At 58.5% G+C, this 15,898-nt stretch overlaps 2 protein-coding genes across 2 annotated transcripts in view; one reads left to right on the top strand and one right to left on the bottom strand.

Annotated features, from left to right (window-relative positions):
* The window catches only part of WIZ (WIZ zinc finger), a 40,124-nt gene extending 37,948 nt beyond the window's left edge, over positions 1-2,176 (bottom strand). The window contains exon 1 of the mRNA XM_066570267.1: positions 2,163-2,176. Coding sequence (XP_066426364.1) covers positions 2,163-2,176 — 14 coding nt within the window. The remainder of the gene's footprint in view (positions 1-2,162) is intronic.
* A 2,653-nt stretch (positions 2,177-4,829) lies between these two features.
* LOC136569912 (latent-transforming growth factor beta-binding protein 4-like) lies at positions 4,830-15,898 on the top strand. Its single transcript, XM_066570266.1, has 9 exons — positions 4,830-4,856; positions 7,469-7,519; positions 9,479-9,586; positions 10,415-10,828; positions 12,299-12,430; positions 12,677-12,717; positions 13,244-13,321; positions 14,141-14,312; positions 15,822-15,898. Exons 1-9 carry the CDS (start codon positions 4,835-4,837, stop codon positions 15,896-15,898), a joined length of 1,095 nt encoding a protein of 364 aa, XP_066426363.1. The 5' UTR covers positions 4,830-4,834.

Raw genomic sequence — 15,898 nt, 5'->3', positions numbered from 1 at the left:
GGGATCCTCAGGGAATTCGGGGCTGGGGTTGGGATGAGCCCAAAGCTCCTCCAGGATGATCCCAAAGTTGATCCAAGGGGTCCTGGATGATCCCAAAGGTCCTGGATGATCCCAAAGCTCCTCTAGGATGATCCCAGAGATGATCCAAAGGGTCCAGGATGATCCCACAGTTGCTCCAGAGGTCCTGGATGATCCCAAAGCTGCTCCAGGACGATCCCAAAACTGTTCCAGGAGGTCCTGGATGATCCCCAAGCTCCTCTAGGACGATCCCAAAGGTGATCCAAGGGTTCCAGGATGATCCCAAAGGTCCTGGATGATCCCAAAGCTCCTCTAGGATGATCCCAAAGATGATCCAAGAGATCCTGAATGATCCCAAAGGTCCTGGATGATCCCAAAGTTGATCCAGGGTGACTTCAAAGCTGATCCAAGGGTTCCAGGATGATCCCAAAGCTCCTCCAGGATGATCCCAAAGATGATCCAAGAGATCATGAATGATCCCAAAGCTCCTCTAGGATGATCCCAGAGATGATCCAAGGGCTCCAGGATGATCCCAAAGTTGAGCCAGGGTGACTCCAAAGATGATCTAAGGGATTCTGGATGATCCCAAAGTTGATCCAGGATGATCCCAAAGCTCTCCCAGGACAACCCAAAAGTTGCTCCAGAGGTCCTGGATGGTCCCAAAGCTCCTCCAGGACGATCCCAAAGCTGCTCCAGGACGATCCCAAAGCTGCTCCAGAGGTTCTGGATGATCCCAAAGCTGCTCCAGGACGATCCCAAAGCTGCTCCAGAGGTTCTGGATGATCCCAAAAATTATCCAAGAGGTCCTGGATGATCCCAGAGCTCCTCTAGGATGATCCCAAAGCTGCTCCAAGGGGTCCTGGAGGATCCCAATTCTTCTCTAAGGGGTCCTGGATGATCCCAAAGATGACCCAAAGGTGGTGGGACAAGTCCAAAGCTGCTCCAGAGGTCCCGGATGATGCCAAAGGTGCTCCAAGGGCTTCCAGGATGGTCCCAAAGCTGCTCCAAAAGCCTCCAAGAAGTTCCCTGAGCAAACCCTGCCCTGCTCAGCCCCCAGCTCGGGGCTTCTCCTGGACACAGAGCCCATCCCTGCACACCTGGATCCACCTGGACCCCCCTAGAGCCCATCCCTGCACACCTGGATCCACCTGGACCGCCCTACAGCCCATCCCTGCACACCTGGATCCACCTGGATCCCCCTAGAGCCCCACCCTGGACACCTGGATCCACCTGGACCCCCCTACAGCCCCACCCTGGACACCTGGATCCACCTGGACCCCCCTACAGCCCCACCCTGCACACCTGGATGCTGCCACAGCCCCACCCTGCACATCTGGATCCACCTGGACACCCCTAGAGCTCCACCCTGCACACCTGGATCCACCTGGACCTCCCTAAACCCCAACCCTGCACACCTGGAAACTGCCACACCCCCACCCTGCACACCTGGACGCTGCCACAGCCCCACCCTGCACACCTGGATCCACCTGGACCTCCCTACACCCCCACCCTGCACACCTGGGCACTGTCACAGATCCCAGATCCCCCCCCCCCGTACACCTGGACACTGTCACACCCCCCCCAGACATTGTCACAGACGCTTCCTGCACACCTGGAACCCAGGCCAGACCCCCCCCCTTACCTGTCCTGGATCTCCAGGACCCCTCCTGGACACCACGACCTTCCCTCAGCTCACACACCCTCACCTGGATCCCCTCACGTTCCCCTCACTGTCCCCTCACGATTTCCCCCTCACTGTCCCCTCACGGTTCCCTCATGATCCCCTCAGGATCCCCTCATGATCCCCTCACTGTCCCCTCATGATCCCCTCACGATCCCCTCATGATCCCCTCGTGATCCCCTTACTGTCCCCTCACAGTTCCCTCATGATCCCCTCACAGTTCCCCCTTACCGTCCCCTCACGATCCCCTCACAGTCCCCTCACTGTCCTCTCACTGTTCCCCCCTCACAATCCCCTCATGGTTCCCCGTTCCCGGTCTCCTCACTGTCCCCTCACTGTCCCCTCATGGCTCCCTCGCTGTCCCCTCATGTTCCCCTCAGGGTTCCCCCCTCATTTCCCCCTCACAGTCCCCTCACGATTCCCCCCTCATGATCCCCTCAGTGTCCCCTCACTGTGCACTCACGATTTGTCCTTCATGTTCCCCCCACTGTCCCCTCATACTCCCCTCATGGTTCCTCCTTCATTTTCCCCTCACATTCCAATCCTCACTGTCCCCTCAGGATCCCCGCACGATCCCTTCACTGTCTCCCCTCATGATCCCCTCAGTGTCCCCCTCTCACAATCCCCTCACTGTCCCCTGACTGTCACCTCACTGTGCACTCACGGTTCCCCGTTCCCTGTCCCCTTATTTTCCCCTCACTGTCCCCTCACGATTCCCCCATCGTCCCCTCACGATCCCCTCAAGGTTCCCCCCTCACTGTCCCCTCATGCTCCCCTCATGATCCACTCACGTTCCCCTCACGGTTCCTCCCTCATTTTCCCCTCACATTCCCCTCATGATCCCTTCGCTGTCCCCCTCTCACGATCCCCTCACGATCCCCTCAGGGTCCCCTCACGGTTCCCCCCTCACTCTCCCCTCACTGTCCCCTGACATTCCCCACTGTCCCCTCCTCACGATCCCCTCACAGTTCCCTCCTCACTGTCCGTCCCCTCACGGTTCCCCCCTCAATATCCCCTCGCTGTCCCCTCACGATCCCGTCACGATTCCCCCTTCCCGGTCCCCTCACAGTTCCCCGTTCCCAGTCCCCTCATGTCCCCGTTCCCGGTCCCCTCCGCCGCCAGCACTCCCCGCACTCACCGGAGCGCCGCTGCCGCACCGTGTCCCCGCTCCCCGTCCCACCGGGAGCCGCCTGTCCCCGCTGCCCCCGTGTCCCGCTGTCCCCGTGTCCCCCTGTCCCCGTTCCGCCTTTCAGCACCCGGGACGGGGCCGGTACGAGGGGGTCTGGGGGGTGTCAGCGCCTCCTCCGCGCTCTCCGCGAACCCTCGCCCCGCTCCGGACCCGCCCGCCCGCCGGGCCCCCCCCGGCACTCACCGGACCGGGCCCCCGGGGCCGCGCCCGCGGGGCTGCTCCCGCTCAACGCCGCCGCCGCCCCGCGCCCGCCCCGGGCCCGCGCCGCCGCCGCGCCGGGGCCATGGCGCCCTGAAGAGAGGTCCCGGAGCTCCGCCCGCTCCCGGTTCTGCTCCCGGTCCCGGTCCCGGTCCCGGTCCCGCCGCCTGCGCCGCTCCGGCCGCTCCCCCGCCCCCCTCCCGCCGGCGGGGCCTGACTACGTCACGCCGAGCGCGACCGGGCCGCCGTCGACATCTTGAGGGGGGGGGCGGCGGCGGCGAACGGGGCCCCGGCGGGGATGAGGGGCCCGGTGAGGAAGCGGGGCCCGGCGGGGAAGCGGGAGGAGCCGCCGCCGCCGCCGCCATGTTGGGGCCGCCCCCCGTCCCCGCGCCCGCCCCGCCGGAGCCGCCGCCGCCGCCCTCCGCCCCGCGCGCGGCGCGGCGCGATGACGTCATCGGGGAGCTCTGGCCGCCATCTTGAGAGTGGCGGGGTTGTGTGGCCGGGACCTTCCGGGAGGGAGGGGGGGAGCGGCGCGGACATTGCGTCATCAGAGCGCGACGGCAGCGGCGCGCCGCCATCTTGGGCGTGTGAGGGAAAGGTCGGGGCTGGGGGAAGGAGCGCTGTCCCCAAAGTGTCCCCAAAGTGTCCCTAAAGTGTCCCCAAGTGTCCCCTGAGGGACTGAGGGGAACCCGGGCTCTGTCACTGTCCCCAATGTGTCCCTAAAGTATCCCCAAAGTGTCCCCAAAATGTCAGCAAAGTGTCCCTAAAGTGTCGCCTGAGGGACTGAGGGGACCCCGGGCTCTGTCAATGTCCCCAAAGGGACCTCTGAGGGACTGAGGGGACCCCAGGCTCTGTCAGTGTCCCCAAAGTGTCCCCTAAGGAAGTGAGGGGGCCTTGGGCTCTGTCAATGTCCCCAAAGTGTCCCCAAAATGTCCCCAAAGTGTCCCCAAAGGGTCCCCAAGTGTCCCCTGAGGGAGTGAGGGGGCTCTGGGCTCTGTCAGTGTCCCCAAAGGGTCCCTAAAAGGGTCCCCAGAGTGTCCCCAAAGGAGCCAAGGGGGACTGAAGGGACCCCCCCGAAAGTGCCACCAGCAAAGGGCGTTTGGGGACATTGGGGACACATTGGTGACATCAAGGGGACAATGGAGAGCAAATGGGGGACACTGGGGGGGACACTGGGGCCACCACAGGAGGAGCCAAGGCCACCATGGGGCCACCAAGAGCCATGAGTGCCACCAAATGTCACCATGAGGCCACCAAGGGCCGCCATGGGGCCACCAAATGTCACCATAGGGCCATTAAATGTCATCATGAGGCCACCAAGGCCCCTGAGGAGTCACCAAGGCCACCCCAGGGGCCACCAAAAGCCACCAAGGGCCACCAAGGGCCACCAAAAGCCACCCCAGGGGCCACCAAATGGAGCCTGGGGCCACCAAAAGCCACCAAGGGCCACCCCAGGGGCCACCAAGGGCCACCAAAAGCCACCCCAGGGGCCACCAAATGGAGCCTGGGGCCACCAAAAGCCACCAGGGCCACCCCAGGGGCCACCAAGGGCCACCAAAAGCCACCCCAGGGGCCACCAAATGGAGCCTGGGGCCACCAAAAGCCACCAAGGGCCACCCCAGGGGTCACCAAAGGGTCCAGGGGCTCCCTGGCCACGCCCCCTCTCTGAAGCCACGCCCACAAAGCGGCCGTTCAAATGGCCACGCCCATCCAGACCACGCCCATCCAGACCCCGCCCACCAGGCGCGATGGGATTCGCCGGGAACTTCGGTGAGAGCGGGACCCCCAAAATCCCCTAAAACCTCCCCAAAACAGCCCCAAACCGCTCCTAATAACCCCCAAATTCCCCAAAAACCGCCCCGGGAACCCCAAAATTCCCTAAAATTCCCCAAAATACCTCAAAACCGCCCCGGGAAACCCCGAAATGCCCTAAAATTCCCTTAAATACCCCAAAACCGCCCCGGGAAACCCCGAAATTCCCCAAAATTCCCTTAAATACCCCAAAACCGCCCCGGGAAACCCCGAAATTCCCTAACATACCCCAAAACCGCCTCGGGAAACCCCGAAATTCCCTAAAATACCCCAAAAACCGCCCCGGGAACCCCAAAACCCCCCAAAGTCCCTAAAATACCCCAAAATCGCTTCGGGAAACCCCGAAAACCCCCCAAAATTCCTTAAAATACCCCAAAAACGGCCCCGGGAACCCCCGAAAACGCCAAAATTCCCTAAAATACCCCAAAAACGGCCCCGGGAACCCCAAAACCCCCCAAAGTCGCTAAAATACCCCAAACCCCCCCCGAGAAACCCCGAAAACGCCAAAATCCCCCCCAAAAACCCTAAAATCTCCCCCAGGTCCCCCTTAAAACCCCAAAATCCTCCCAAAACCGCCCCGGGAACCCCGGAAAACCCCAACCCCCCCCAAAAAACCCCAATATCGCCCCAAATCCCCCCAAAACAGCCCCGGCCAGCCCCAGACCCCCAGAAAACCCCAAAATACCCCAAAATCCCCTTAAAAAACCCACCCCAAAATACCACAAAAAGTCTTCCGGGACACCCCAAAAGCCGCCGGAAACCCCAAAAATGCCCAAAATCCTCTTCAAACAGCCCAAAATCCCTTTTAAAAAACCCTAAATACCCCAAAAACCTCCCCGGGACCCCCCGGAATCCCCAAGACCCCCAAAAAGACCCCAAAAATTGCCACAGGACCCCCCAAAAATCAAAAATTTACCCAAAATCTCCCCCAAAAACTCCAAAAGTCCCATAAAAACCCCAAAAATCACCTAAAAAACGCAAAAATCACCGAAAAAACCACCAAACACCCCAAAATCTCCCCCGGCACCCTCACCCCAAAACCCATCCGGGACGGGACCACCCCAAAAAACCCCAAAATTCCTCAAAAAAAAGTTTAAAAATAAAATAAAAATTAAAAACCTCCCCTCAAAAACCCAAAAGCTTCCAAAAACCGTCAAAAATCTCCTAAAATACCCCAAAAACCTCCCCGGGACCCCCCCCCAAAAAACCCAAAATTCCCCCAAAAAAAGTTTAAAAAATCCCAAAAAATCAAAAATCTCCCCCCCAAAAAAACCCCAAAAACTCCCAAAGACCCCCAAAATCTCCCAAAACCCCTCAAAAATCTCCTAAAAATCTCCCCGGGACCCCCCAGAACCCCCAAAATATCCAAAAATCCCCCAAAAACCTCCCTGGGACCCCCCCAAAAAAACCCCAAAATTCCCCGAAAAAGAATTTTAAAAAATCCCAAAAAAAATCAAAAATCTCCCCCCAAAAAACCCCAAAATCTCCCCAAAAAACCCCAAAAACCGCCCCGGGACCCCCCCCCCCCAAAAAACCCCAAAATTCCCCGAAAAAGAATTTTAAAAAATCCCAAAAAAAATCAAAAATCTCCCCCCAAAAAACCCCAAAATCTCCCAAAAAAACCCCCAAAATCTCCCAAAAACCCCAAAAATCTCCTAAAATCCCCCCAAAACCGCCCCGGGATCCCCCAGAACCCCAAAATATCCAAAAAATCCCCCAAAAATCTCCCCGGGACCTCCTCCCCCCAAAAAAACCCAAAATTCCCCGAAAAAAAATTTAAAAAAATAAAAAAAAAAATCAAAAATCTGCACCAAAAAAAACCCCAAAACTTCCAAAAAACCCCAAAATCCCCCAAAAAACCCCAAAATCTCCCGGGGACCCCTCCCCCCCCCCCCCTCGTGCCTCAGTTTCCCCAAATTTGGGGAGGGGTCCCCAAACTTCGCCCCCTCCCCCCCCTCACTTTCCCTGCCTCAGTTTCCCCAAATTTTATTTTTTGGGGGGGTGGGGTCCCCCAAAATCCCCTCCCCCACCCCCTCCTCGACCCCTCCCCCCCCCCCGCGTTTGTTTCCCACGGTCGGAAGGGGAAGTGGGGGAGGGGCGGCTCCCAGTTGGAGGAACTGGGAGGGACTGGGGAGGGGGGGGAGGGGATTTTAGAAAGGGGGGGGGGGGGGGTCCCAAAAATTTTGGGGTGGGGGGTCCTGACCCCGCTGCCCCTCCCCCACCCAGTTTTTGGGGGATTGGGGGAGGGGGAGGGGACGCCCCCAGCGCTCCCAGTTTGGAACTGGGAGGGGATTTGGGGAGGGGGGAGGGGGGGTTTGTGACGTCACCACCCCCCCAAAATTTGGGGTTCTCAGAGCGGGAATGGGGGGGGGGGAGGGCGGCCGTGACGTCACAACCTCCAAATTTTTTAAGGGGGGGGGGGAGGGGCTCTCCCAGTTTGGCCCAGTTTGAACTGGGAGGGGCGGGGGGGGGAGGACGGGGGGGGGGGGTCAGGGCTGCCCCTCCCCCACCCAAATTTCACCTCCTCTCCCCCCCCATTTCCGCCCCTCCCCCCCCTCCCCCCCCCCCAGGGTTATTTTGGTTCGTCCTGGGCGCCCTCGGCCCCTCCCCCCCCGCGGAAGGTGAGAATTGGGGGGGGTTGGGGGGAAATTTGGGGGGAAATTGGGGAGAATTTGGGTTTTTGGGGGGAAATTGGGGAAATTCGGGGGTTTTGGGGGGAAATTGGGGAAATTTGGGGGGAAATTGGGGAGAATTTGAATTTTTGGGGGGAAATTGGGGAAATTTGGGGGTTTTGGGGGGAATTGGGGAAATTTGGGGTTTTTGGGGGGGAATTTTGGGGTTTTTGGGGGGGAAATTGGGGGGAAATTTGGGGGTTTTGGGGGGAAATTGGGGAAATTTGGGGGGAAATTGGGGAGAATTTGAATTTTTGGGGGGAAATTGGGGAAATTTGGGGGTTTTGGGGGGAAATTGGGGAAATTTGGGGTTTTTTGGGGGGGAATTTTGGGGTTTTTGGGGGGGAAATTGGGGGGAAATTTGGGGGTTTTGGGGGGAAATTGGGGAAATTTGGGGGGAAATTGGGGAGAATTTGAATTTTTGGGGGGAAATTGGGGAAATTTGGGGGTTTTGGGGGGAAATTGGGGAAATTTGGGGTTTTTTGGGGGGAATTTTGGGGTTTTTGGGGGGGAAATTGGGGGGAAATTTGGGGGTTTTGGGGGAAATTGGGGAAATTTGGGGGGAAATTGGGGAAATTTGGGGGTTTTGGGGGGAAATTGGGGGAGAATTTGGGTTTTTTGGGGGGGAAATTTGGGGTTTTTGGGAGGAAATTGGGGAAATTTGGGGGTTTTGGGGGGAAAATTGGGGGTTTTGGGGGGGAATTGGGGAAATTTGGGGGTTTTTGGGGGGAATTTTGGGGTTTTTGGGGAGGAAATTGGGGAATTTTGGGGGGGAATTGGGGAAATGTGGGGGGGTTTGGGGCAGATTTGGGGTTTTTGGGGAAAATTGAGGAAATTGGGGGGCTTGGGGCGGATTTGGGTTTTTTGGGGGGGGATTTGGGGTTTTGGGGAGATTTGGGGCATATTTGGGGTTTTTGGGGGGAAATTGAGGAAATCTGGGGCGGTTTTGGGGCGGATTTTGGGGGTTTTGGGGGGTTTTGGGGTGGATTTGGGTTTTGGGGGGAAATTGAGGAATCGGGGGGGTTTGGGGCGGATTTTGGGTTTTTTTGGCGGTTTTGGGTCAGATTTGGGGTTTTTGGGGGGTCTATTAAGGAATCTGGGGCGGTTTTGGGGCGGATTTTGGGGTTTTTGGGGCGGTTTTGGGGTGGATTTTGGGGGTTTTGGGGCGGTTTTGGGGCGGATTTTGGGGTTTTTGGGGGGTTTTGGGGCAGATTTTGGGGTTTTTGGGGCGGTTTTGGGGCGGATTTTGGGTTTTTTGTGGGTTTTGGGGCGGATTTTGGGGTTTTTGGGGCGGTTTTGGGGTGGATTTTGGGGGTTTTGGGGCGGTTTTGGGGCGGATTTTGGGGGTTTTGGGGGGTTTTGGGGCGGATTTTGGGTTTTTGGGGGGGGTTGTGGCAGATTTTGGGGTTTTTGGGGGGTTTTGGGGTGGATTTTGGGTTTTTTGGGGGGTTTTGGGGCGGATTTTGTGGGTTTTTGGCGGTTTTGGGGCTATTTTGGATTTTTTGGGGGTTTTGGGGCTATTTTGGGGTTTTTGGGGCGGTTTTGGGGTGGATTTTGGGTGTTTTGGGGCGGATTTGGGGTGGATTTTGCGGTTTTTGGGGGTTTTGTGGCAGATTTTGTGTTTTTTGGGGCAGTTTTGGGGCGGTTTTGGGACTTTTTTGTGGTTTTTGGGGCCGTTTTGGGGCGGATTTTGGGTGTTTTGGGGTGGTTTTGGGGCGGATTTTGCGGTTTTTGGGGGGTTTTGTGGCAGACTTTGTGTTTTTTGGGGCAGTTTTGGAGCGGTTTTGGGGCGGATTTTGGGTATTTTGGGGGTTTTGTGGCAGATTTTGTGTTTTTTGGGGCAGTTTTGGGGCGGATTTGGGGCGGATTTTGGGTGTTTTGGGGTTCCCTGAGCCCCGCACCCCCCAGGGCAGGGCCTGTGCCGGCGCCCCCTGAACGGGACCCACTGCGGGTGCCCCGAGGGCTTCGAGGGAACCCCCTGGGAGCGCAGCCAGCCCTGGGAGCGGCGCTGCGAGGGTAACTGGGAACACTGGGAGGGACTGGGATGGACTGGGAATGAACTGGGAATGAACTGGGAACACTGGGAATGAACTGGGATGGACTGGGAACACTGGGAGCGGCGCTGCGAGGGTAACGGGGATGGACTGGGAATGAACTGGGATGGACTGGGAATGAACTGGGAACACTGGGAGGGACTGGGAACGGCGCTGCAAGGGTAACTGGGAACACTGGGAGGGACTGGGAACACTGGGCAAACTGGGAGCGGCGCTGCGAGGGTAACTGGGAACACTGGGAATGAACTGGGATGGACTGGGAATGGGCTGCGAGGGTAACTGGGAACACTGGGAACACTGGGAGGGACTGGGAATGAACTGGGCAAACTGGGAACGGCGCTGCGAGGGTAACTGGGAACACTGGGAACACTGGGAATACTGGGAATACTGGGAACACTGGGAGGGACTGGGATGGACTGGGAATGGGCTGCGAGGGTAACGGGGAACACTGGGAGGGACTGGGATGGACTGGGAACACTGGGAACGGCGCTGCGAGGGTAACTGGGAACACTGGGAGGGACTGGGATGGACTGGGAGGGGACTGGGACGTGAATTGGGAGCACTGGAAGGGAAACTGGGAGGGACTGGGAGGGGATTGGGGGGGAACTGGGAGCACTGGGAGGGACTGGGGGACACTGGGGGGGGGGCAGGGCTGAATTCCAGGCTCCTCCCCCCTCCCCCCACAGATCAATTCTGGGAGGTCCCCAATTTTCAGGGGGGGGGATCCCCAATTTTCGGGGGTGGGGGGGGTCCCCAAGTGACCCCTCCCCATCCCCCTCCCCCTCCCCAGACATCAACGAGTGCCTGAGGGAGGGGCCCCCGCCCTGCCCCCCCTCCCAGAGCTGCCACAACACCGAGGGGGGGTTCAGGTGTGAGTGCAACCGCGGCTACCGGGCCGGGACCCCCCCCAGACCCCGGGACACCCCCGGAAACGGCACCGGGACCCCCGGAAACGGGGCAGAGACCCCAAAAAACGGCACCGGGACCCCCGAAAATGGGATTGGGACCCCCGAAAACGGCACCGGGACGCCCGAAAATGGGGTAGATACCCCAAAAAACGGCACCGGGACCCCCAGAAACGGCACCGAGACCCCCGAAAACGGCACCGGGACCCCCGGAAATGGGATTGGGACCCCCGAAAACGGCACCGGGACCCCCGAAAATGGGATTGGGACCCCCGAAAATGGCCCAATTTATTGTGAAGGTCAGAGACCCCTCCCCAAACTCTGAAATTTCCCCCGAAATCTGCCCCAAAACCTTCCCTGAACCCCTCCCAAAGAAACCCCAAAAATTCTCCCCGAAATTCCTCCAGGGACACCCCAAAAAACCCAAAATCCCCCTAAAAATTCTCCCCAAAATCCCCCCCCAAAACCTTCCCTTAATCCCTCCCAAAGAAACCCCAAAATCTTCCAAAAATCCCCCAAAATCTCTGCCAGGGACCCCCCAAAGAAACCCCAAAAATCTCCCTAAAATCCCCCAGAGACCTCCCCAAAAAAAACTCCAAATCCCCCTGAAATCCCCCCCAAAATTCCCCCAAATCCCCCTAAAATCCTGCCCCAAAAAACCCCAAAATCCCGCCTAAAATCCTGCCCCAAAAAACCCCAAATCCCCCCTAAAATCCTGCCCCCAAAACCCCCAAATCCCCCAAATTCATCCCTTAAATCCTGCCCCAAAAAAACCCCAAAACCCCCCAAATCCCCCCTAAAATCCTGCCCCCAAAACCCCCAAATCCCCCCTAAAATCCTGCCCCAAAAATCCCCAAAATTCCCCCAAATTCATCCCTAAAATCCCCCAATCCCCCCTAAACTCCTGCCCCAAAATCCCCCCGAATTCATCCCTAAAATCCCCCCCAAAAAACCCCAAATCCCCCTAAAATCCTGCCCCAAAAATCCCCCAAATCCCCCTGAATTCATCCCTAAAATCCCCCAATCCCCCCTAAAATCCTGCCCCAAAAGAACCCAAAATTCCCCCAAATTCATCCCTAAAATCCCCCCCAAAAAACCCCAAATTCAGGAGTTTCTCCCCCCTTTTTTGGGGATTGTCCTCAATTTTGGGGTCTTCTTCCCCAATTTTGGGGGGTTTCTCCCCATTTCTGGGGGGTTTCTCCCCAATTTCAGGGGTTTCTCCCCATTTTTGGAGGGTTTCTCCTCGTTTTTGGGGGATTCTTCCCATTTTTGGGGGTGTCCCCAATTTTTGGGGGTTCCCCCCCATTTCTGGGGGTGTTTCTCCCCATTTTTGGGGTGTTTCTCCCCATTTTTAGGGTTCCTCCCCATTTTTGGGGCATTTCTCCCCATTTTTGGGGTTTCTCCCCATTTTTGGGTGGGTTTCTTCCCATTTTGGGGCGTTTATCCCCATTTCTGGGTGAATTTCTTCCCATTTTGGGGCGTTTCTCCCCATTTTTAGGGCGTTTCTCCCCATTTTTGGGGCGTTCCTCCCCATTTTTGGGGCGTTCTCCCCATTTTTGGGGGTTCTCCCCATTTCTGGGTGGGTTTCTCCCCATTTTTGGGGCGTTTCTCCCCATTTTTTAGGGAGTTTCTCCCCATTTTTGGGGCGTTTCTCCCCATTTTTGGGGCGTTTCTCCCCATTTTTTAGGGAGTTTCTCCCCATTTTTTGGGGCGTTCCTCCCCATTTTTGGGCCCCCCCTGACCCCTCCCCTCCCCTCCCCCCCCCCCAGATGTGGACGAATGCGCCGAGGTGGGGGAGGGGCTGTGCGGGGGGGGCTCCGTTTGCCTCAACACCCCCGGGAGCTTCGAGTGCCACTGCCCCCCCCCCGGGCGGGGACCCCCGGGGCCGGACGGGTGCCCAGGTGAGACCCTCCCCAAATTAACCCCCCAAAATCCCCACGAAAATCCCCCAAAATCCCCAAAATTGACCCAAAATTCGGCCCCAAACTGAATTGGGGGTGCCCAGGTGAGACCCCTCCCCAAATTACCCCAAAATCCCCACAAAAATCCCCAAATTTTCCCCCAATTCCTCATTTTTGGGGCGGGGCATGAGTTTGCCACGCCCCCTTTTGTGACCACGCCCTCTCTGACCACGCCCCCTCCCCCAGCGGTGCCGGTGCCCCCCGAAATCTGCCCCGAGGAGGAGGAGGTGAGGGGGACCCCAAAAATTGGGGAGGGGGGACCCCAAAATTGGGGACCCCAAAACTGTGGAGGGAGAGCCCAAAATTTGGGACCCCAAAATTGGGGAGGGGACCCCAAAATTGGGGAGCCAAAATTTGGGGAGGGGGGAGCAGAAATTGGTGAGGGGGACCCCGAAATTGGGGTGGGGCCCCCAAAATTTGGGGAGGGGGGGGTTCCTAAATTTTGGGGGAGGCTCCAAATTCGGGTGCAAATCCCAAAATTTGGGGAGCCCCCCACCCAAATTTGGGGCATGGTGAGGGGGGGGACCCCAAATTTTGGAGGGGGTCCTAAATTGAAGGGGGGGGGGTTCACAAAGGGACCCCAAATTTTGGGGGGGGTCCTCAAATTCTGGGGGGGCCCTTAGGGGGATTTTCCCCAAATTTTGGGGGTTCCCAAAGATTTTAGGGGTCCCCAAATTTTTTGGGGGGCAGGTTGGGGATTTGGGGGTGGTCCCGGGATTTTGGGGGGTCCCTCTGAGCCCTCCCCCCCCCCAGGGCTGTGATTTGGGGGAGACCCTGGCCCGGATTGCGGAGGAGCTGAGGGGGGGGCGAGACCCCGGGAGCCTCCTGCAGGTTTGGGGGGTCCTGAGGGGATTTTGGGGGGTCCTGAGGGGATTTGGGGGGGATTTGGGGAAATTTGGGGGGTCCTGAGGGGATTTGGGGGGGTCCTGAGGGGATTTGGGGGGGATTTGGGGAAATTTGGGGGGTCCTGAGGGGATTTGGGGGGGTCCTGAGGGGATTTGGGGGGGATTTGTGGAAATTTGGGGGGGATTTTGTGTGGATTTGGGGAGATTCTGGGGGGGTGCAGGGGGGATTTTGGGGGGATTTGGGGGATCCTGGGTGGGTTTGAGGGGGATTTTGGGGGTCCTGGGGGGATTTTGGGTGGATTTGGGGAGATTCTGGGGGTCCTGAGGGTGTTTTGGGTGATTTTGGGCGTTCCTGGGGGATTTAGGGGCAATTTGGGGGGGTCCTGGGTGGGTTTGAGGGGGAATTTGGGGGGGTCCGGGGGGATTTTGGGGGGGTTCTGGGGGGTGGGGGATTTAGGTGCAATTTTGGGGGGTCCTGAGGGGATTTTGGGGGAAATTTGGGGGTCCTAGGAGATTTTGGGAGGTTTTGGGGGGTCCTGGGGGGGGGGGAATTTGGGGGGTCCTGGGAGATTTTGGGGGGCCCTGAAGGCAATTTGGAGGGGGGGGTCTCTGGATATTTTGGGCATATTTTGGGGTATTTTGGGGTTATTTTGGAGCAGTTTTTTGGGGTATTTTGGGGATATTTTGGGGCAGTTTTTTGGGATATTTTGGAGCAGTTTTTTGGGGTATTTTGGGGATATTTTGGGGCAGTTTTTTGGGTTATTTTTGGCTATTTTGGTGTCTCTGATTTCGGGGTCCCCCCCAGGAGCTGCTGTCGGTGCTGGGGGGGGCCCTGGGGGGGTCCCTGGCCGCTGCCCCTCCCCCCCAGCGGCTCCGCCGGCTCTCGGCGCTGCTGGAGGCGGGGGAGGGGCTGGCCCGGGGCGCGGGGACGCGGCTGCCACGAGGGGGCGTCACCAACGTCACCATGGAGAGCGCAGGTAAGGGACAAATGGCACCTGTGTGTCACCTGTGTCACCTGTGTGTCACCTGTGTGTCACCTGTGTCACCTGTGTGTCACCTGTGTGTCACCTGTGTGTCACCAATGTCACACCTGTGTGTCCCTGTGTGTCACCTGTGTCACCTGTGTGTCACCTGTGTGTCACCTGTGTGTCACCTGTGTGTCACCTGTGTGTCACCAATGTCACACCTGTGTGTCACCTGTGTCACCTGTGTGTCACCTGTGTGTCACCAATGTCACACCTGTGTGTCACCTGTGTGTCACCTGTGTGTCACCTGTGTGTCACCAATGTCACACCTGTGTGTCACCTGTGTCACCTGTGTGTCACCTGTGTGTCACCAATGTCACACCTGTGTGTCCCTGTGTGTCACCTGTGTCACCTGTGTGTCACCTGTGTCACCTGTGTCACCTGTGTGTCACCATAAACCTCCCTGCCACGAGGGGGCGTCACCAACGTCACCATGGAGAGCGCAGGTAACTCACCTGTGTCACCTGTGTGTCACCTGTGTCACCTGTGTGTCACCTGTGTGTCACCTGTGTCACCTGTGTGTCACCAATGTCACACCTGTGTGTCACCTGTGTCACCTGTGTCACCTGTGTGTCACCATAAACCTCCCTGCTGCACGGGGGCGTCACCAACGTCACCATGGAGAGCGAAGGTGAGGGACAAATGGCACCTGTGTGTCACCAATGTCACCGTGGAGAGGGCAGGTAAGGGCTCAGTGTCACCTGTGTGTCACCTGTGTGTCACCAATGTCACCGGGGACAGGGCAGGTGAGGCCTCAGTGTCACCTGTGTGTCACCCGTGCCACCTCCTGTCACCCCTAAATCTCCCCCGTGTCACCTGAGTGTCACCTGAGTGTCACCTCCCATCACCTGCAAATCTCGCCTGTGTCACCTGTCCCCTCCTCTGTCACCTGTGTGTCCCCTCCTGTGTCCCCTCTTGTCCCCTGCTGTCCCCAACCCCCCGGTGCCACCCTTCCCCTCCCCCTTTGCCACTTCCTGTCCCCTCCCTGTCACTTCCGGCCACTTCCTGTCCCCTCCCTGCCCCCCTTGTGTCCCCTCCCTGCCACCGTTTGTCACCTCTGTCATCTCTGCCACCCCCTTGTGTCCCCTCCCTGCCACCCCTGTGCCACCTGTGTCACCCTGTGTCACCTGTGCCACCTGTGCCACCTGTGTCACCCTTGTGTCACCTGTGTCACCTGTGTCACCCGTGTCACCTGTGTCACCTGTGTCACCCTTGTGTCACCTGTGTCACCTCCTGTCCCCTCCCTGCCACCCTTGTGCCACCCTGTGTCACCTGTGTCACCTGTGTCACCCTGTGCCACCCTGTGTCACCTGTGCCACCCCCTGTCCCCTCCCCGTGTCCCCATCCTGGGTGTGGCACTGGCCCCGTTGTCCCCAGGGGTGGCCCTGTCACCGTCCCTGTCCCCAATCCCAAGGGTGTCGCACAGGTGTCACACAGGTGACGCTGTCCCTTTGTCCCCAGCGCTGTCCCTGGCCGTGTCCCTGTCCCTAGGGGTGACACAGGGGGTGGGTGGCACACAGGTGACACACAGGGGGTGA

The sequence above is a fragment of the Molothrus aeneus genome, unplaced genomic scaffold (genome assembly GCF_037042795.1).
Source record: "Molothrus aeneus isolate 106 unplaced genomic scaffold, BPBGC_Maene_1.0 scaffold_30, whole genome shotgun sequence".
Taxonomy (NCBI): Eukaryota; Metazoa; Chordata; class Aves; order Passeriformes; family Icteridae; genus Molothrus; species Molothrus aeneus.
The sequence above is the reverse complement of the archived record's forward strand: the minus strand, read 5'-3'. Positions and strand labels throughout refer to the sequence as shown.